We start from the raw sequence: 23,209 nt of genomic DNA on the forward strand, positions 1-23,209 counted from the left end.
TTGAGATGGAGAGAAAAGAGAGGGAGAGAGAAAAATTGTATGAAAATCCGAGTGAAAAGAAAGTGAAAATGATTGAAAAAAAAAGAATCAAACAAAAACAAAAAGAGTGAGATTGTGAAAAAAGAGGGGTATATGGCAACAAAAGGGGAAATAAAACATGCTTTGATTTCAAAACAACCTTTGTACCTACTTTTTAGTAGGGAGTTTTATCTAACCACTAACCCTTCTAAGGAAGAAGAATTGCCTATGTTTGTTGAAAATCTATTGCAGGAATTTGGTGATGTGTTCCCTAAAGAGGTGCCTCACGGGTTACCACCATTGAGGGGTATTGAGCATCAAATTGATCTCATACCAGGTGCATCTCTACCTAATAGGCCAGCCTATAGGTGTAACCCAACCAAAACAAAGGAAATTCAAAACCAGATTGAGGAGTTGATGCAAAAAGTATGGGTTCAAGAGAGTCTAATCCCTTGTGTTGTTCCAATCATCTTGGTGCCCAAAAAGGATGGCACATGGAGAATGTGTACTGATTGTAGAGATGTGATCAACATAACGGTAAAGTATAGGCATCCAATCCCAAGGTTGGATGATATGTTGGACGAATTATTGGTGCCACCACCTTTTCAAAAATTGATTTAAAAAGTGGCTACCATCAAATTTGGATCCGAGAAGGTGATGAGTGGAAAAATGCTTTTAAGATCACTTATGGTTTATATGAATGGCTTGTCATGTCATTTGGGCTAACCAATGCCCCCAAGCACTTTTATGCGTTTAATGAACCATGTCTTAAGAGATTTTTTGGGTAAATTTGTTGTGGTTTATTTTGATGATATCTTAATCTACTCTAAAACCTTAGATGAGCATCACGAACATCTAAGGGTTGTTTTGTTCGTCTTGAGAAAGGAAAAATTATATGTTAATGTTGAAAAATGTACCTTTTGTGTTGACCATGTAATTTTTCTGGGTTTTATGATAAATGCAAATGGGGTCCATGTGGACCAAGAAAAGATCAAGGCCATCCATGATTGGCCTACTCCTAAAACCGTGACTGAGGTTAGGAGTTTTCATGGGTTAGCAAGCTTCTATAAGAGGTTTGTTAAGGATTTTAGCACATTGGCTTCACCCCTTAATGAACTTGTGAAAAAGAATGTTGTTTTTTATTAGGATGAAAGACAAGAAGATGCCTTTAACAAGCTTAAGGTCAAACTTACTAGTGCACCTATTTTAATGCTTCCAAATTTTGCTAAATCAATTGAATTAGAGTGTGATGCTTCTAACATTGGAATTGGAGCTGTTTTGATGCATGAAGGTCATCCAATCTCTTATTTTAGTGATAAATTAAGTGGAGCAGCCCTTAATTTCTCTACTTATGATAAAGAATTGTATGTTTTGGTAAGGGCACTACAAACTTAGCAACACTACCTACTTTCAAATGAATTTGTGATTCATAGTGATCATGAGTCCCTTAAATATCTAAAGGGCCAAGGTAAGTTGAATAAAAGACATGCAAGATGGGTTGAGTTCTTGGAACAATTCCCATATGTGCTAAAATACAAGAAAGGTAAGGTCAATGTGGTGGCCGATGCTCTTTCTAGGAGGTACATATTGCTCTCCATTTTGGAAACTAAGTTGTTTGGTTTAGAATGCATCAAGGAACAATATGAGCATGACAAAGATTTTTCACAAATTTATGTTGCTTGTATGAATTCGGCTCATAATGGCTATTTTAGGCACAATGACTTTTTATTTAAAGAAAACAATTGTGTGTGCCTAAAAGCTCCATTAGGGATGTGTTGGTAAAAGAATCCCATGAAGGGGGTCTAATGGGGCACTTTGGTGTTCAAAAGACTTTAGACATGTTAAAAGAGCACTTTTATTGGCCACGTATGAAACAAGATGTGCAATTTGTGAAAAATGTATAACATGTACAAAGTCTAAATCAAGGGTCATGCCACATGGCCTTTACACCCCATTAACCGTCCCGGATTCACCTTGGATGGATATATCCATGGACTTTGTTTTGGGGCTACCTAAGACAAAGAAAGGCAATGATTCAATCTTTGTGGTTGTTAATCGATTTTCTAAAATAGCACACTTTATTCTATGCAGAAAGATTGATGATGCTGACCATGTTGCTGATTTGTTTTTCAGGGAAGTGGTTAGGCTCCATGGTTTACCACAAAGTATAATAAGTGATAGGGACACCAAGTTCCTTAGTCACTTTTGGAGGACCCTATAGGGAAAGCTTGGCATTAAGCTTTTCTATTCAACCACTTGTCATCCTCAAACGGATGGGCAAACTGAGGTTGTCAATATGACTCTTTCCACCCTCCTAAGGACCATGATAAAAAAGAATATAAGGTCATGGGAGGAATGTTTACCTCATGTTGAGTTTGCATACAATAGAGCAACTCATAGCACTACTGAATTTTCTCCTTTTGAAATTGTATATGGATTCAATCCACTAACACCTCTTGATTTGTTACCTATTCCTAATGAGTCTATTTTGAAGCATAAGGATGGATGGGCTAAAGCCGAGTATGTTCAAAAACTACATGAGCAAGTCAAGGCTCAAATTGAGGAAAAGAATGCAAGCTATGCAAAGAGAGCCAACAAAGGGCGTAAACAAGTGCTATTTGAACCCGTAGATTGGGTTTGGGTACATATGTGGAAGGAAAGGTTTCCTGAACAAAGGAAATCCAAACTTCATCCTAGAGGGGATGGACCATTTCGTGTGATGCCCAAAGTGAATGACAATGCCTACAAACTTGAACTTCCAAGTGAGTATGGTAACATAAGTGTTACATTTATGTTTCTGATTTAACTTTTTTTGATATAGGTGATGGAGAATTAATTTTGAGGTCGAAATCCTTTCAAGAAGGATGGGATGATGTGAACCCAAATGAGCCTAAGAAAGACAATGAAGAACTGAGAAGCATAGGTGGGGCCATGACAAGGGCAAGAACCAAATGTGTGCAAAATGCACTTAGTCTACTCACAAAAGGCACAAGGAAATTACCCCAAGCTCAAACCAAGGGAGTTCTCACCTCTTTTATTATGTCAGTTTACATGTGGGCCAAAGTGGGGAAAATAATTCCCAACCCTTTTAGTAGGGTACGACCATGTTCTAATCATGGCTATGACATATTTATTGTGTCCGCAGAAGGTTCATCAAGCGTTTAATTTGTCTTTGTGTTATTTGAATTTCAGAATAAATGATTCTTTGAAGAGCATTAATTGCAGTCAACACCATTAAAGATGGTATGAGAATTTCGTGCAACTCATTCAAGACAAGTCAATGGTGGTTAATTCTATGGAGTAATTCATGCAAGACTTAAATTTTAGTCAAGCATGATTAATCCTTGAAATGTATTCTGTGCAACTCATTCAAAACAAGTCAAGGGAGATTAATTCATGATGTGTGTTTGTGCAAACCATTAAATCACTTCAAGAGTGATTATTCCTTGGAGTTTTTCGTGCAAGACCATTAAACAAGTCAAACATGGTTAATTCAAGATATGATTTTCGTGCAACGCATTCAACCAAATCAAATGCACAATTCAAAACCCACATTAACTCATGAAGACCAAGGAATTTAAGGGTAGCCGAATTCTTCCCAAAGAATTAGGGAATCCTATACTAAAATGCATTGTTACTCTCACTTAGTTAAAGCATTTCATGGAACTCAAGACTCCCATTAACTCGTGTGGACCACAACTTTCAAAGGGGGCCAAATTCTTCATAAAAGAGAAGGGAATCCTAGGCTAAATGCTTTGTTCCTTTCAAATCAATTATGGCACTTCATAGAATTCAAAGTTTCCATTAATTTGTATTTTGAATGACTTAGGATTTCCCATGAGGGATTTTTACCTTAGTTATTTCGAATAACTCATGGTGGGAATATGATCCAATGTAACCAACCATGAAGTGTTTTCCTATAAGTGTAACTTTCGGATGAATGAATGAACAAGTTCGATTTTGAGTAAAAATTAAGGATTTTTCCTTTGTGTGAGAGCATTGTCTTCTCCAAACTTCTTGGCTGAACCAAGATTAAAAGTTCTTATCAAGAACCACGTTCTTGTGGCAAACATCACCCGGCTTATCAACATCTTTGTTGTGGCGCCTATCACCCTCACTTCTTTACCATATTCTTTTATCTTACGTTATTTCTTTGCTGCCCAAATTTCATCTTAAAAAATAACCGTAAAATTGTGGGTTTAGTAACACCAAACAAGATAGATTGTTTCAAAAATAATCTCCAAAAGAGGTTCTCATCAAGGTCTCATACCAAGATTATATATAAATGAAAGATGTTTTTACTCCTTCAAGACTTTATTTACATATCAGATGAGACGATTAGCCATTATAACTCTGGACTAGGTAATAACTTGGAAAGATTGTACGAGAAAGAAAAATCTATATTATTATTCATAATAAGAGTTACAATATTCCTCTTTTTTTTACATTATTGCTCAAATTTCTCAAGACATAGCAGTCCTCCATTTCCTAAGTTTCCAAGCCAGCCTAACACAAGTTTCATAGAATGTCTTCATTGTCAGATGCAGCTCAGTCTTTGGGTACATTTCCATCTCTTGGCGGGCATCGTCAAAAGTTCTTAGCCCATTATATGTGAAGTCCTCAATACCCTCAATAATTTGCCTGCAGCTTCCTTCTCATTTGTCTTTGTCTCACTTGCACTATAGGAGCATATTCTCTCAATACTGTGACCATTCATGTTGTTTGGCTACTAACTCGTCATAAGCCCCTCAAGGTTTCTCATTTGTTCAGAAAAATGAGTTTTGTCATGATTTTCCTGAGATAAGGCCTGATAGTGAGTTTTTTCCATCTTTTCTAACATAACTTTTAGTTGATCTTCCTTTCTTCTGGTCTAATCAAGCGCTACCTGGTACTCTTTTACGGTAGCTCATGTTTGGCTCACATCCTTTTGGCTTTCTTGGATGAAAGCCTATAGATTCTCTACCTTTTCCTCTAGAGTATGGATGTCCCTTTGTGTAGTATGCAGGTCACATCCTCGTGCTTTCATTTGATGGCTCATCTCAGCTATATTCTCATCTTTTTTCTTTCCAGACCTGGTGAGCTCAGCTATTTTCTCATTTTTTTTTCTTTTTCAACTTTGATTAGACGATACTTATCTCATGATGAACACATGCTAGCATAGTCCCGTTTCAGGTTGATTTTCTCTTTTCTTTGGGCATCGACGGTTTTGTTATTTTTTTCAACAATCAATTCATACTTTTCAATCTGGGCTCGAGCCTCTTCTAGCTTGGCTTCCAGAAGCTTGTTTTGACTAATTAGCAGCAGTTCATTTTGGGATGGTTCCCATGGTTCTTGTGGTATTGTGGGTGGTGGCACTGTAGTTGATTTCATCCGATCAACTCTCCATTCTTTATATTTGTTGGTATAGTAGGCTTGGTGCTCCCCTAATTCTTTCTACCCATAGAGATGAATCTTTTTAGGGCACTTCTTATTTTGATGAGGGTCGCGTTATTGGTTTTCCATCTCTATACCAGATTATGGAACCTTGTAACTATTATGGAGGTACGAGCATCATTCCTTATTTAAGTTGGCCAAGTACAAGAGCTGGGGTAAAAGTGATACAACCTCGAGGACCCATGAAGATCATATTTGCATGGCCTCCATAAGAGTACATGATTTATGGATGATTGTCATACATGCCACATTTCGACCCGAAGTTTCTAGGATTGACCTCGACGAAGAGCTTTTTCTAGTCTGAAAGTTGCATAGGCTTGATTGTGATATACCTGAATATGCACAAGGGATATCAACTCCAATCCGGATATCGATGGTGTTTAAATCAGATGACCAACCATACAAATATTTGTTGGACACAACATCGAATTTTATGAACATCTTTCTCATGACACATTTGAAATGATAGTAGAGTTTCTACAATGATGGATAGAACAGGGTTAGTAACAAACTTTTTGAACTTAGCGAAGATGTCAATTGCGGCCTAATCCACCATATCGTTTAAGAAATGGAAGAGAACCATGCCATACACAACTAAGGCAAATGTTGGTTTAAATAAATCCCAAATTTCCAACCATTTTACTAAGTTTTTTTTCCAGGAAAATAGTTTTCTACCCATAACTTTGTCCTTGCTTTATTATATTATATGGCTCCGGCTGAATCCCAATGAGTTCCTCTATGATATCTTCAGTGACATTCTAATGATCGGTGAATTGATACACCTTGAGTCTACTTGATTTTTTTTAATATTGATGAGGACTTTATACTCTTCAATAGTTGGAGAAGCATCCACATTAGGAAATTCAAAAAAGGTGTTAAATAACAAAGTATATGATGAATGTATGACATATATGATGCATACCCCGTAGAGTGGTGGATCCTAAGTGTGGGGAATGTGGTCTTGCTTACAATTTCCATCTTATTATATGAATAAATATTTATCCATAGGGCGTCGAGCCCATCGAAGGGTATGTTATAAATGTAAATGATCATAATCTAGGTTTATGATATGAAATTATTTCCATGATGTTACATTTAGTAATGAGTATGACGCGATATGAAATTTGATCATAGTCTTGGGTTAAATGGTATAACCCTATACTTATTTGAAAGTGCAATGAGTCATGACTTGCATATTTGAAGTTGACCTTGGTTTTGATGAAGACAATGGATATATAAGAACGTTTGAAGATCTTGCAACAAACAACAAGCTGAAGACTCAAGGGTGATATTTATAGACTTAGGGCTTTGTAATTTTACTTTATTAGAAGTCTTAAGATGATTACCTTAGATTGAGTTTAGGTTAGGTAAATCTAGGTGAGAGTCTCACAAGAACTTAAAATGAACAAGAATTAAATTGAGATATAACATCTAGAAATTATAAGATAAATAAGCTCATGCATCTACATACATGGTTTTTCTGCATTAAAGGTATAGCATATTTGAAAAACATGTATTGCATGATCACATCTCATATAGGTAGTTTACCATTCATCAAGAAACTAAAGTATATATAGCATAATCAATTATGTATTGTATATAATCGATTATCTGAATTACAATAGCTAACCAATCTGATCACTTGGTGTGTTAATCGATTAAGTTATTGGTTAATCTATTAAGATATAACAGGAAACCAGTTTTTAAAAGCTCGTTAATCGATTAAAACACACTATAATCGATTAATGATAGCATCAATGTTGTTTCTATAAAGGTTGTAATTCTAGCCCATGTGGTATAACTTGAAAATGACTTGAACATCATTTTCATACATTGCATTAGAGTGATAAATTGAATTAAGAGAGCTTAGAGAGTGATAGCATTCTAAATAGAGCTTAGATATTCATATCATTGCATATATCTCAGGTTTTTCAATGCATTGCATTCTTGCATAGGTTTCTTGATTTCTTTAAGATTGAAGTGAGGAAAATCTTTTTCTAGAAAAGTGTGCACATCTTTTTATGAAAACCTTTTGCATTAATTCTCATTTAGATTAGGTTATTGTGGGTTTTTCTGCTTAGAGTTTAAGATTGATTTTAATTGTATCCGAGTATAAAGTACTCAAGACAACTCATCAAAAACAATGACGAACAAGGAAGTTGATCTCTTGGTAAGTAGTATCACCTCAAGAGAGATCTTGACAATCTTTATAAAGACATGGAGGTCTTGGTTCGAGCGATACATAGGTTGGGCCGAATTGTGAAAGGATGGGAGATCTAAGTAGGCAAGTTAGATAGGTCATACCAAGGTTGTTAAGCTCATAAGTGCCAAGAAAGAAGTGTCTTAGTTTAGTTGTATTTGGAAGTGTGCGTGTATACAAACACCAATTTCAATAGTGAAGAAAAACCTCTCAAGATAAGAAGGGGAGGCCTGGATGTAGTTTCCAATGGACCACAAACGAATCAGGATAAAAATTCCTTATGCACAATTTTCTATCTCTTATCTCCTTTACTTTTGATCTTTACATTCGTGTTAATTGATTAATTCTGAGTTGCATGTTATAATATGTGTTGTTATCAGTCTATAACCTCTTTAATCAATTGATTGTATAAGGATTGGTAATCGGTAACTTGTTGTGCATGAAATTTTAAAATCAAGAAGTGCAAGATTCAGGATAATCGATTATCCACAAGCATAATCGATTAATTCCAAGCACTCCTTAATTGATTAAAACCAGGCTTAATCGATTAAGTGCAGCAGTTTTCAGTTCTGCGCAAAATATCGGAAAAGCGGAATAAGAGATCCATTGCACTTACTCAACCCCCTTCTAGGTATGTTTTGACCTGCTGGTACCCAACATTATTATTATATTGAAGATGTCACCCTTGGGTGGTTAGCCTGTTAGAGGGTATGATGTGAATGTTAATTACTTTTGTGACATTTGTACATCACTTACTGCAGATGACAGACTCATCTAATTTAGCGGTGGTAAGTCCCCTTTTATGATGCATGATGATAAACAAAAATAAATTGTCTGCTTCCCGTGTCTTATACGTGGTACATCCTATAGCTTTTTTTTGGAATGTCTATGGTCATAACCCTATGGCAAGGTACTAAGTCTTATTTAGAGTGGATTGAATAAAAGCTTTAGACTTCTAGGTCATCATATTGCAACCAATCCCGAAAGAAAGGAAAACCAAATATCATGAATTAGAATCGAAAGGAGACTAGCTCCCTAAGCGACTAGACATTAATATCGGGAATAACCTAGGTGGTCTATCACACCGATACAAGATTTGGCACTAGACTAGCACCGGTAAGGCAGATGTCCCTTTTTATCTCAAACCTAATCTCTAATATCTAGGTATAGGTCACATGTGTGTGTAACTCGAGTGTACCGTATTTATGTGTGGGGAAGCGTTCAAACAAATAAAATTTCACCCCCGAAAAGCTGGAATAAATAATCAAGATAAGATTTCAAATATTGAAGAAAAATAAATAAATAAATAAATTATAAAACAATAAAACAAAAAAAGGTATTTAAATCTTTGCACTTAGCAGTTATGGGCTTGACTCTCTTATGAGAATCTCCAACATAGTCGCCAGCTGTCGTGACCCAATTTTCGGTTAGAAGATCGGTTTTGCGACTTAGCAAGAGGCTAACTCGATTTAAGTTATCATTTTAAAGGATATATTTTCATTAGATAAGTATAAACAATTCATTTTTAGGAATATGATATTAATAGCAAAGAAACAACATTGGTTGTAGATCGATTTTCCACTAAGAGCGGAAAGAAAGAGATGACATAGGCTATAGACCGAGCTATCAAACTCTATTTAAACTATTTAAGTTATTACTTTTTAAAAGATACATTTTTATTAGACTCTATTAAAAAAAACAAATGCTAACATAATTTAAGGAAAAGTATATAATCACTAGTTGAGATGAAATATGTTAATTAATGTTCATCTTCATATAATTACTAACATATAATATTATTAATACATATGATATATAGATAAATAAAAATAATAAATAGTAAAGAAATTAAATGATTTTAAAAAATTAGAAAAAAGGAAAGTTGGGTTAAGCAAAAAGGGGTAACCGTCGATTACCCCTTTCATTTCCCCAAAAGGGGATGAAATCCCTCACCATCCTCTCTTCTCTCCGGCGGCGATGGGTTCTTCTCCTCCGGTTGCGTTAGAAACCCCATATATGACGTCATCCGTGCTTTCAACTCATGGGATCCGATTTTCACTCTTGATAGGAACTTCAACATCTTCACCTCTTTTTCTCTCTTACTCACACACGAGGTAGGGGTTAATTTAATTAGAGCAAATGGTTTAGGATTTCGTTTATTCTCATTTCTCAATTTCTCTATCTTCTCCTCCATTCCAACGGCGATGGGTTCCTCAGCACGACACAATGTACTAAAAGGGAACTAAATCCCTAAATTCCCCTTTCTAATTTTTCTTCCATCTTCTCTAATTTATCCTCCATTTTTAATTTTTATAAGTTTTTATCGTTACAGGTACTCATTAAGGTAAAGTGAGAGGGTGAATATGATAGGTGTATGGTGGTTTTCGTTCAGCGGTAAGATCGTGGTTCAAAATCGGCAAAATCAAAAGGCTTCGGTGATGAACTTTATCCCTTTTCAATTCAACTTTTCAGCATGAAATTGATTGATTACATGTAACCGATTTGGGCGGAGAATTATCCAAAAACGAATTGTATTAATTTAAGATTATCATGCTGCAAGTTTTAGTTTTAATTCTTAATGGAATATGGATGTATGTATTTACCTGATATTCAGAATATAATTTGGATAGACAATGCATTTTGCTTGTAATTATTTAAATGAATGAGATAAGAGGCTTACCTGGGGCTGACTATATATCCTTTGCCTTCCCTGCTCTGGTTGTTCCCTTGTGTATGTGTGATAGCTCTCTTTTCAGTGATGTATTGCTCTCTTGCCCTTTGGTGTATATGTGTTTGTGGTATTCTGATTCGCGGTATATGTGCAGGTGTTTCCCTAGCTGTTATGATGTGTGATCTATGAGTTCCCTATATGGTGTTGCTTTCTAATTCTTGTATGGTGTGTATGCATCTGTGTATGAGTGTGATGTGAATCCCCTTCTGACTACACTGCCTCACCTTTTTATATTGATTGAGGGTTCTATTGACAAGAAACTTTTGAATTGCCAATTGTGGTTCAACATATCAAGACCCTTTGTCTTTTCTGATTATTCTCGTTTAAGATTGTCCATCAGTGTTGTTGATTTTAACTGAATAATAATTCTGATTTGCATCTATTTCATTGCCTCATCATTTGTGACTCTTGGTTGATTGCTATTTTTTGTAAAATTTCATAAATGCTTCACAATGTCATCAGTTCTAATTGTGCTTTATGAAAGGTTTTACTCAGTTTTGTAGCTTTATTGGCTTTACAATTTTCTTTTTCACTATTTTCCATTATGAGATTTGTGTTGAACATTTCTGTTTGTATAAAAGAATGGGCAAGACAAAATTGAGTGTTCACATATATGATGTTTTATTCAGGCGTGGCACACTCTTTTTTAATCTTTTGATTGTGTGATACAACTAGGGTTGCAAGTAGATTCCCTACCCTTTGACTTGATTGTCTCTACCCATACCAATTCTCCCAATGGTAGTTTCAACTCTATGTTCAAAGTGTCATCTCATTATAAACAATAGAACATTCTTAATAGATTTGATATGCTTACTGTTATCCCAAATAAATGTTATCATTAGGATGGACTGGTTATCTCCTAATCATGTACCTCTTTAACTATTTTGATAAAACTGAAGTGTTTAGTGAACCTAGTGTGACCTCTGACACTCCTAGTTGCCAGATCTCGATGTCAGCCAATGAAGTAAAGACTTCCATGAAAGAGGGAGCTCTAGCATGCATTCTCCTAGCTTCCTTGGAAGGAGAGGAAAAGCCAGAGATCAAAGATTTGCGAGTAATATGTGAATACCCTGATGTGTTTCCTGATGACATTCCCAGTTTACCACTAATGAGAGAAGTAGAGTTCTAAATTGATTTAGTACCAAGAAATGGACTCATCTTAATTGCTCCTTACATGATGGCACCACTAGAATTGGCTGAGTTGAAAAAGCAATTAGAGGAATTGTTGGCTAAGAAGTTCATACGGCCAAGTGTTTCACCATGGGGTTTACTAGTTTTGTTGGTTAAGAAGAAGATTGTTGGTTAAGAAGAAGAATGACACTGAGGTTATACACAGATTATAGACAAATGAACAGAGTGACAATTAAGAACTAGTATCATTTAAAAATCTTAAATTTCATGCTAGTACATATAAATGGTAAAAATGTGATATATGGGAAGACATTATCTTATGCTAAGAAATATACTTTTAAATATATATTATTTATTTCCACTTGTTATACATGTAGTAGTATGGTATTATCAATTCTGTAAAAATCTTGAATTTCATGCCTTAAAATTTTTTCTATAATCATCTTCTTCAATTAAATCTCAGAATTTCTCAAAGGGACTTACAAAGGAAAATGTTTTTCGATTTAGTGTTTGGAGAGTATAATCTTTTCAAATATATTAAAAGATATTATTCACGTTATCCATATGAGCCAACATGAATATGTACTTATTAACCACATATCAAATATTTACTATTGATCTCGGTTTTCACTAATAGAAATAGTAGATCATCTACTTTATAATATCTTAAATAAATAAACTAATATAATTATATTATTATACTCAAATATTAATTAGAAACTATAAATTTTTAACATATGTTCTTCACGTCGGCTACCTGCATTATCGGTAGTGGGAAACACTGATCCACAGTTTTGTATTTGAGTTTGTAATGATGAGGGATTGGGTTTTTGGAATGTTCAGTTTTAATGGATCTATTTTATGATGTGTGCTATGATGATTGAAGTTTAAGGCATTAAGGGATGATGTCCATTATGGTTGTTTTGTCCCTAGAGTTTTGATGGGTGAAATGTAGAACCTGAAAAGGGATGTGGGTAGGAGATAAGAGATCCTAATATAAATTATTTTCTCTAACATTGAAATTATACCACATACCATATTTTTTTAGTTTTAAAAATATTTTTAAAAAAAATAGTTAAATATAATATATATCATAATTTTAGTGTCTAAAGAGATAATTTATCTTATTATATTAGAGAATATTTTATTTTCTTAAATTAAATGCGGAAGATTAGTAAAAGAAGAAATGCATTATAAATAGAGTATAATATGTATGCATAAATAATATAAAGATTTATACACAGTCAATATATTATTTATTATTAATTTGTATTTTCAAAAGATAGTCAATAAATTAAATATAAATAATAGATAATACATTAAATTGATAGTACAGAAAACTCTTACATTATCGGTATATACTTTTTTTTCTCTTATAAATATCTATCTTTCGTTCCATTGTGATTTAGTGGCTCTTATTGATCCATTAAAGGAGGTGTTGTGACAATCTTAAATTAATAAAATAATTTCAAATATATAATATTTTCGGAATATAAAATATTTTAATAAATTAATAAAAGAAAAAATAGTATGTTCGCTAAGAAACTTTTATATTTCATGGTTTCAATTATCATTTACGTATTTAACATTATTGACGAATAATTAAAAAATATCAAACATGAATCTTATTAATTATGTTTGTGAAACTATGGATGACAAAAATACTCGTCCCGTGGGTACCTGCTAAAATATCCGCAACGGATACCCATAAAAATAACTTATGGGTAGGAGCCGGTATCATGATACCTGCCCTACCAGTAAAAGCATATTTATAAATTTATTTTCTAATTAAATAATTTACATATTACATTTTTATTATTATTTTATAATTATATATTATCTATTTTTGTATTATGTTATAATATATTCAAATATATGATAAATTTAACATATATAAATTTTATTATAATATAATAATTATTTTATATATATTAATAATTATAAAATATATAAATATATTTTGAAACTTAAAAATTTAAGGGGTACCCGCAAATTTCGCTACTCATGCAAATATCCGTAAATAGTATGAGTATGTGTGCCGGAAAGTATTATCCGTGTCCATTTCAACTTTTTACCATCCCTATGTGAAACGTATATATATTCTTGAGGATTGCATCTCCACCTTCTTCCATCTCTTGTGTTCCCTCTTCTTTGATTTCTTAGTAAAATAATATATTGATAAAATAAATACCATCATGTATCATTTATAGAATGTAATTTTAATTTTAATTGAATTTAATTATGTTGATGAATATCAAATCTAAAGAAGTAATTATTTAAATACATGAACAACAATCAGGGTACTATCATTTTAAATAAGGTAAATCTTTCTATAAATATATTTATTAATAACCTTTTTTCATAAATTATACTTATTATATTATTATTCCATTATAGAATACTTAAAAATATCCATTTGTGCCATGTATGTTAAAGTTTAAAATTTAAATATATTACTAATTAATATGATGAATACTATATAAGTATATATACTCTATTATTAATTCATTCAAAAAATAAAATGTACTTAATTTTCAATTTTAAAAAGAATGCTCTATACTTTTGTCCAACAAGATTGACCCTTTTAGTGTTCTAAATATTTGCTTCTATCAATTATTTATTTTTTAAACACACAACATAACATTACTCAAACCTTTAACAATCTATTAAAAATGCTCATTTTAATTATCACGAGATATATTAACAAGAAATTGCTCTAATATTACAAACTTGTTCTAAATTCCCAAGTATCACACTGGACTAGAGATCACCATTTCATATCCAAATTAATTTTGATAGAAAATACAATCATATGATATTTATTTGATTAGGTTTTGGTTAAATCAAATCAAATATTTAGGTCCCATTAAATTTATATGATGACTAAAAGATCAATGATTTGAATTATAAGAGTGATATTTATTGAGAAACACAGTTATACACCCTAAAAATAATTAATTTCTTACCAAAAAATAAATAAATAGTCTTAGTACACCTACTTACCCCTCTAAGCATTGAGTATGTTACTAGATCAAATGTCAAAGTAAGAGGAGTGAAAGGTACTAAGACCTCCTTAGCACACATTGTGAGAAATTAGGTTAGAGGTACATGGGGTTGGTAGAATAATAATATTTTGAGTAAATTATACTGAAACCCCATGAGTTTTAGTGAAACTACATAAACCATCCAAACTTTTTTAAAACCTACACAAATCCCCCTAATTATATATATATATATGTTACACTGACTACCCCTGTAAGATAGATAAGTGTAATTTCTTAAATAAAAAATGGTGACGAGTGTAATTAAGTCAAACAAAATACGATATATTGTGAAGACAAATCCAAATAGTATAAAAGTCGATGTTTATTCTTTATTTTGGTTAGTTACAATATAATACGAGAGTAATTTAAACACATCCTTAGACTTATTGATGTAATTTGTAATGAATAAAAAATAATGAATATACATCAAATTTATACTTTTTGGACTTGTCTCTACAATATAATATATTTTGTTTGACTTAATTACATCCGTCACTATTTTTGTTTAAGAAATTACACTTATATCTCTTATAAGGGTAGTTAGTGTAATATATACATATAAATAATGATAGTTTGTGTAGATTTAAAAAAAAATTGTGTAATTTCACTAAAACACAAAGGTGGTGTTAATGTAGTTCACTCTAATATTTTCAATAATCCCACATCAAATGTTTGTCCTATCTGCCACAACACCCATGTAATTTCCCACTTTGCCATATAAATATATAACCCCACCACACCACACTACACAACAATACTAAACCTTCATTCAACAATGCTGACTTCTCCCATTCTCTCAGTCCCCCAACATGCCTTACCCATATACAACACTTGCCATGTTCCACCCACTTTCCAAAACCTGCACCTCCCAAAGATTCAACCTTTACCTTATGGAGGAACTGGATTTGCATCTGGGTCTTCAAGAAAAAGGGTGTTGGCTGCGTCGATGAACGTGGTGGTGGAAGAAGAGGTGAGGGAAAGAAGAAGAGTGAATAGTGGTGAAAGGTTTGATGCAATTGTTATAGGTTCTGGGATTGGAGGTTTGGTTGCAGGGACACAATTGGCAGTAAAGGGTGCCAGAGTTTTGGTTTTGGAGAAGTATGTCATCCCTGGTGGTAGCTCTGGGTTTTATCAGAGGGATGGCTATACTTTTGATGTTGGGTCTTCTGTCATGTTTGGTTTCAGTGAAAAGGTTAGTGTTTTCTTTAAGAGTCCGCTTGTGAGTCGGATTTTGGATGGGAAATAAAAGGTTTCAGAGTCATCACATTTGTATTTCATGGCTCTGAAGTCTTGCCTTTTCCTCTAAAACCCAACTCACTAACAGACACTATTGGTTTGGGTTTTGAATTGCGGTTCACGATATTTTTTTTAGTCTCTGTAATTGGCATCCTTAGCTATAATTGTCTGAAAACTGATCATAACCATAATTTAAAACCACAATTTAAAATCATGGGTTGTTTATGATTTTGTTGTGTTATCAAGGTTCTAAATTGCGTCGTTGGCGGGCCAACGACTGCATCGTGGTTGCAATTGTGGCCGACTGGCCGTATCAATTGTGGTAAATGCAACTTAACTGCGACTTAGAACCTTCTACTTCCATTTATTCGTGGTCTATGTTATCAAGTTTCTGCAGTCTCCACAACTGTGTCACAGCTCTAAATGTGGCCACATCAATTGTGGTAATTTCAACTGTGATCGCACCCGCACTTTAGAACCTTTCACTGCAATTTACTCTTGGTGTGATAAAAATAAGATACAGGTGCCTATACTTCTAGCAAATTGTTGGTCTTAACTTCTATGGTGAGCTCACTCTGAGCTAGATTTTCTGGTACTACCAAGGATATCCCCTCACCTTTTTGTTATGGAATTAATCCTTTCAGGGTGCGTGATTGCCCTTCCCAACAAGTGTGACTCCCAGAAATTGAATCCTTGACCTTTTGGTCATCCTGGGGATCTAGCGGAGCTTTACACCTCTAAACCAACACTTTGTTGGTACTCTGAGCAAGATTTTAAAGTGAAGGAATATGAATGGCTGCCTTATGATAGGGACTTTCTGATTTTTCCTGGTTGCTATGTGCTAGAACTAAAATCTATTTATATACTTCATAAGTGATTTTTGCATATTAACAAGTAAGCACACTATTCTGTGTTAGTATCACTGTTACTGTGCTTAGCTAGTTAGCTAGTGGCGCTGAACAAAATGAATGCGTCTAGTTTGCTTTTTATTTATTGTAAAATAGCAGAAAGACTATTATGAGACACAAAGTTAGGAATCAAGATTATATGGGTAGATGTTTTTCAATGAAAATCACATGACCACATGTTGCTTTATGCATATCTTGGACTCTGAACTTCTGATCGAATAGGCTCAGATAAGTGTAATTTGCTAATGTGTTAGTAATAACTCAACCACTTGTAGTTCGGGGCACTAACTTTCAATTCGTATTTATGTTGAGTAGTATGCTTCCGAGGATGATGAACACTGTACATTATGTTTGTGTAGGGCAATCTCAATTTGATAACACGAGCATTGGAAGCAGTTGGTTGTCAGATGCAGGTGGTACCTGATCCAACAACTGTTCATTTCCATCTACCCAACAACCTTTCTGTTCGAGTGCACAGAGAATATGATCAATTCATTGAAGAACTCATCAGGAAATTTCCCCATGAAAAGGAAGGTATCCTCAAATTCTACGGTCTATGCTGGAAGGTTTGTCTTAATTAACGTCACTACAGCCTCCTAAGGCATTTTTGCCTGTACTTGTATTTCATTTTTTAAAAGTGTATGTGTGTGATGGCTAGATTTTCAATGCTCTGAATTCGTTGGAATTGAAGTCAATAGAGGAGCCACTCTACCTTTTCGGACAGTTTTTTAAGAAGCCGGCCGAATGCTTGACACTAGGTACTTCTATTTTATTTGTTTATTTTAAAAGGATAGGAACTTTACCTAAACTTCAATTCTGGAGGTATTTGAGGATATGATTCTGTTTTCCAGTGCTACTTAGCATAACTTTTCAGTATTATGTTTGATATAAGGGAGTTACCTTTCAGCTGCGAGAATAACTACGATTTAATAGAAGTATTGAGGGGAAGCAAACGGTGAAAACTGGAACAATACATCATTAAACCCTGTCTGCTTGAATCAATACATTAAAATGCAGCAGCATATAACTAGTTAACTCAAGAAATGTTATCCTATAACGAATATGAATAAAAGATAGGAGTTAGTCTTGTGGAAGTAACTCGTGCGATCATATTTTTATCTTTAAGAATATGTGTACCCTTGACAATTACACCTCATTTGTAGTCAAGTTCTTTTGGCTGGGTGATAAAACAGAATCATTTTAGAAAAAAATCAATATTGACCTCCTATTTTGGCTATGAAATTCTGATTAGTTTTCTGAAATCTATGGTATGCATCTGTTTATTACAATACCAAATTGTGATAAACCTTTAACATTATGATTTCAATAAATGTGAGTGTCCAAAGAACTACTTGCTATGCCTTGAGTAGAGCAAAGGGTGGTACTGTCCGTCATCATGATTGTGGTATATTTTGCCAGTAGACTCTACAACTTTTATGTAAGTAGACAACATCTATGAACTAGTACGCATTGTCATGCTTAATACCGGTGCTCTACTGAATATTACTGATAAGGGTTCTCTCTATCCCTCCAAACTCTATCCTAATTTGAGCATTCTATCGATATTTTCATATTTTATCCATCAACTATTTTGATGATGTTATCATATGACAGCTTATTATTTGCCACAAAATGCTGGGGCCATAGCTCGGAAGTACATTCAAGATCCACAGCTGTTGTCTTTCATAGATGCTGAGGTAGAGAAAACAACTTATTTCATTCACTCAGAACTTTAGACAATAATTATTATATCTGTTAGAACATGATTTGTAATTTTCATTCATTTAAACTCTGGCATTGCAGTGTTTTATAGTGAGCACAGTCAACGCTCTGCAGACACCAATGATCAATGCAAGCATGGTAAAGCTGTTCACGTAACTTTTTGCAATTTTCAGTTTAAGTGGTGTTCTTATGATACTTGTAGAAGTGTCCATGAGCCATACTTCCATTCATCGGTATTAGGTGTATAATGGATTGCAAAAATCATTTGTTGACTAAATAGCACGATATGGAATTTTACTTGAAATTGATACAACATTCACTGCTTGTCCTAGTAACTTTACGAATGTTTTAATTAGACTTCCTGTGCCAATGAAAAGTAACTCATATAATGGTATTAACATCCAAAAAATGGACAAATAAAATGCATCTCAAGCTAAAATATCACAATTAACACATATTAATTCAAAAAATATTTATATTTTATATTTTCTTGACCGTGTCAATGTCATCCTTTCATTATTAGTTTTATTTTTCTGTTTTGCCTGTTATTTTTATTTGTCCCATAACTATTCTAGAATGATGTAAGGATGATGCAGTAGCACTGAAACACATAACAAAATTTCGGGCTGACAGTTGACACTTTGAATTTGAAACTTGTGTAATAGTAAAAAGTCAAAACACTATTAGTTACATGTTCATCTTCCTTCTTGCTCTCTATTTCTTGCTTCATTGCTTGACACAATTATTTTGCCATCAGGTTCTGTGTGACAGACACTATGGTGGGATTAACTACCCTCTCGGTGGTGTTGGTGGGATTGCAAAATCCTTAGCAAAAGGTCTAAACAATCAGGGTAGTGAGATACTTTACAAGGCAAATGTGACTAATATTATAGTTGAGCAGGGAAAAGCTGTAAGTAAGGCATCACCATAGAAACAAAGACGACATATTTACAAAGGATGCGTTTTATTTCTCAGGAATCATACGATGTTATGTGATTTTCAGGTAGGAGTGAGGCTTTCAGATGGCAGAGAGTTCTTTGCTAAAACCATAATATCAAATGCTACTAGATGGGATACATTCGGTTGGTTTTCAGACATGAATTTTTATCATATATTTTATGTTAACCTTTTAATGATTATCTTGACGTTTCTTGTCGTTCTTTCATTTGTTAGCTTTGCTAGTTGATATTTAATTGCATAATGTTACACTGTAGGGAAGTTACTGAAGGGAGAAGAAATTCCAAAAGAGGAAGAAAACTTCCAGAAACTTTATGTTAAAGCTCCATCTTTTCTTTCAATTCACGTGGGGGTTAAAGCTGAGGTTTTGCCACCAGATACGGATTGCCACCATTTTGTGCTCGAAGTAATTGGATGTTTCCTCAACATGATTTCTTAGTCTTCTTAGTGCCTTTGAATGACTTATCGTTTTTATGTGTTTTCATTATTGACTTCTGGCACTTCTCTAGAATGACTGGACCGGATTGGAAAAGCCTTATGGAAGTATCTTTTTAAGTATACCAACTGTTCTTGATTCATCATTGGCTCCTGAAGGTCGTCATATCCTTCACATATTCACAACTTCTTCCATCGAGGACTGGGAGGTAGGCAATGGAAAACTTTCACCTAAATGCTTCTATGGTTTTTGAAACTAAGTACTTTTTCTGCCTCCTGTTTTATCCTTTTTTTACAGATTAGCATATGCATAAAATCTCAATATTAAATGTCAGTTTTTTTCTGGAATAGGGACTCTCAAGAGAAGATTATGAGGCAAAGAAACAACTTGTAGCGGATGAAATCACAAGCAGATTAGAGAAGAAATTGTTTCCAGGTCTTAGAGCGGCCATTGATTTTATTGAGGTATCTTCCATACATTGTGAAAATCTAATTGAAATAAATCAAGGTGGTGTGAATCGTCTACTGCTTCTCCGCGTCTTAGTTTTCTTAACTACAAGGGTGTAGGGAAAACTTTTCGATCTACAATCTACATTGGTTGGCATTAGAATGTTTTAATTTTAATAAATTTTGGCAACCTGACATAGCATTTACTTGGATTTATGGAGCTTTTTCGGTTAGTATAGAATTACACAGATCTGGTATATGGAACAATGATCTATGTTATGGTTCTTAAGTAATGCTCTTTTCCTTTTAACTTGAGTGATAATCTGGAGATATATTTGTTGTAAACCATAATAATTATTGCCAATGTCACTGCTTGTGGATATAACTCCATTATGCTAAGAGTGATAATGATTAAAAAGAAATGTTGAAGCGTAAATACAATTGTTCATGACAATTGTTGCTGTTATCATAGACACAATCTGTATGTTGCATAATCCATATGATACTACTTATTTCTTTTACTCAGAGAGGAGTTTGTCTTTACAATTTTCTCTTTCAAAATTTAGTTGTAAGTATTATATATTTCCCCCCAACAATAATGTTCCATCAAATAAATCCTTTTCGTGACTTCATAGTATGAATTTCGAAATGTCAAAAATAATTCTGTGGGATTAATTATACTTTTCCCCCTCCTTTTTTGTCCTTTCCGGGATGAAAGTGATGATATTTATACTTGATTAAAATGCTATTATGAAATTGCATTCTTGAAACAAAATTCGAGAACCCCTCTTTATCTGTTTTCTTAGCGAGGCATACTGGCAAAATAGAAATCGATATTTCTACTCATGTAAGTGTACATACACAACAGGCTGAAGATAGCTCTGTAATCATGATTGCATCATCTTATTTCCATTATCATGTTAGATGTACATATTTGAATTATCATCCTAGATTGGTGAAACTATATTGCAGCATATAAGATTTCCTTTGGTATTTGATTCTCGTCCTTGTCTATTTTCTGAAATTTTGTGGGCTATTGTAGGTAGGAACACCAAAGACACATCGGCGATACCTAGCTCGTGATGAGGGAACTTATGGACCAATGCCTCGCAGTATTCCAAAGGGGTTATTGGGAATGCCATTTAATACCACAGTAAGTTTTATCCTAAAGTTTAATAACAACTTCTATATCTTGTTATGCTTGTAGAACACGCTGATAACTAATTCATTCGTTAATAAAACCTTCAGGGCATAGATGGTCTCTACTGTGTTGGTGATAGCTGCTTCCCTGGACAAGGTGTTATCGCAGTCGCCTTTTCGGGAGTTATGTGTGCCCATCGTGTAGCGGCTGATATTGGTAAGTTAAAGCTTTCCTTTGAGTGTATTTAAGTATTTAACATTAGCTGGGAACTGGTAGCTGTTTTTGCATTATGCTTTGCTATCGGTCGAACTTTCATTTTAGTATGTTTATACTTTTAATACACAACGCCATAAGAGATTTGGAACAACAATCAAGCCTGAATCCCACAAGCTACGGGACTAACTAAAATTTTGAATTTATGAATATTAGAATGTCATGGTCTATAATACTGTTGAACTTTTCTTGCTGAGAATGGTGGTGGACTTCTAATATGATTTTTCCTTTGCTTGCACTTTGCCTCCTTCATCTAAATCTATTTTTAAACAGGCCTGGAGAAAAAGTCACCACCTTTAGATTCGGCACTGCTTGGGTTGCTTGGTTGGTTAAGAACACTAGCGTGAGACTTAATATACAACGATGTTTTGTATACAATCACATTTGGACAGCTTTTTCCGTCCCTTCGAATTTTATGATATTTTATCGAGATGCGCATATATATATACACAAGATAAAATGTCAGTGAGAAATAGAGATAATTTTATTTGTTGTGCTAGAAAGTTGTCAAATTCTTGTCATAGAAAACTCTTTAATATAGAACAAATGATGGATGCAGTAACATAACTGTTGTCATATCTTGTTATACAAACAACATGGTTGCAGATCAAGGAATAAAATGTGTTTATATTCTTCTACAATTTTCTGAAGTGTCTGTACAATACTGTATGACTCAACTCTTTCTTTTTTATATTAGAATATGAAGATATTGTTTGCTCTAACTATGCATTTATATGCTGGTTTTAATGGGAACAAGTCTTATGTTCCAAAATATATATCACTCTATGTGTCATGAGCTATGATTGATCAGAAAAATATTTAATAAGTTAACTTTTAATTTAAATATTTTTTTTTCAACCAACTACAACTCATAACACATCGAGTGGTACAATTTTTGAGACGCTTGCTTCTGGTTTTGACTGAGCAAAACAACCAAATTGGTGCACTTAGAAAGACATTATGTTAGAGAGAGAGGGAGAAACTAGATAACTCCTTGCTTGTTTCATTCATTCATCATTTAAAAAGAAATTACATTGTTAGAAGGGCCCAACTATATAACAAATGTACAATATAGCAGCAATACTAAACAGACTAATTTTCACTATTAACACTATATGTAACCTTACATAAAAATGCATTTTTTTTACATACATGTAGGTAAGGTTACTAATAGAACTCTGTGCTTAAAACAACTATAGATTCTCTGCATGAATTTAGACCAAGTTTTAAATATAGATTCATTAATTGAGTGAAATGATCTCAACAACACTTATTTTCATTGGTTTGGATCAATGCATATTATCAAAATGTATATTAGAGGAGCCACACCCTAATATCTTGCATGAATTGTCATGTTGTTCAAAGAATTCTATAAGTGATGGTTCATGTTTTTGTATAAAAAAATACATTACCTCATGTAAATTACCTAATAAATCCTTAATTTCTTACTAAATCTTGGTGTCTTTGATTCATATGGTATTTTGTTATGCATACAAGTTTATCTTTTAGCTAAGAGTGACCCAGTGCACTAGA

General features: G+C 33.7%; 1 protein-coding gene and 1 long non-coding RNA gene across 3 annotated transcripts; both read left to right on the top strand.

Moving 5' to 3' along the window:
* On the top strand, positions 9,560–10,360 carry LOC109335673. The gene is made up of 2 exons (XR_002106225.1): positions 9,560–9,765; positions 9,984–10,360. It is a non-coding gene; the product is annotated as an uncharacterized LOC109335673 (long non-coding RNA).
* Positions 15,293–22,317, top strand: LOC109336113 (prolycopene isomerase, chloroplastic). Of its 2 annotated transcripts, XM_019572506.1 has the most exons (14): positions 15,293–15,749; positions 17,061–17,267; positions 17,360–17,459; positions 18,316–18,398; positions 18,505–18,561; positions 19,181–19,333; positions 19,427–19,505; positions 19,638–19,786; positions 19,890–20,024; positions 20,167–20,280; positions 21,305–21,415; positions 21,511–21,619; positions 21,950–22,037; positions 22,069–22,317. In XM_019572506.1, exons 1-13 carry the CDS (start codon positions 15,333–15,335, stop codon positions 22,021–22,023), a joined length of 1,788 nt encoding a protein of 595 aa, XP_019428051.1. In that variant the 5' UTR covers positions 15,293–15,332; the 3' UTR covers positions 22,024–22,037; positions 22,069–22,317. The 2 variants fall into 2 exon arrangements, with proteins under 2 accessions (XP_019428051.1, XP_019428050.1); XM_019572505.1 differs by having other exon boundaries at positions 21,950–22,317.

Source organism: Lupinus angustifolius, chromosome LG20 (assembly GCF_001865875.1).
Source record: "Lupinus angustifolius cultivar Tanjil chromosome LG20, LupAngTanjil_v1.0, whole genome shotgun sequence".
NCBI classification, from domain to species: domain Eukaryota; kingdom Viridiplantae; phylum Streptophyta; class Magnoliopsida; order Fabales; family Fabaceae; genus Lupinus; species Lupinus angustifolius.

Excerpts from the sequence above, each read along its gene's own strand:
- LOC109336113 (XM_019572505.1), top strand. The coding sequence starts at position 15,333 with ATGCTGACTTCTCCCATTCTCTCAGTCCCCCAACATGCCTTACCCATA. Across the intron at positions 20,281-21,304 it reads CGGCCATTGATTTTATTGAG|GTAGGAACACCAAAGACACA; the intron begins GTATCTTCCATA and ends GGGCTATTGTAG. Across the intron at positions 21,620-21,949 it reads TCGTGTAGCGGCTGATATTG|GCCTGGAGAAAAAGTCACCA; the intron begins GTAAGTTAAAGC and ends ATTTTTAAACAG.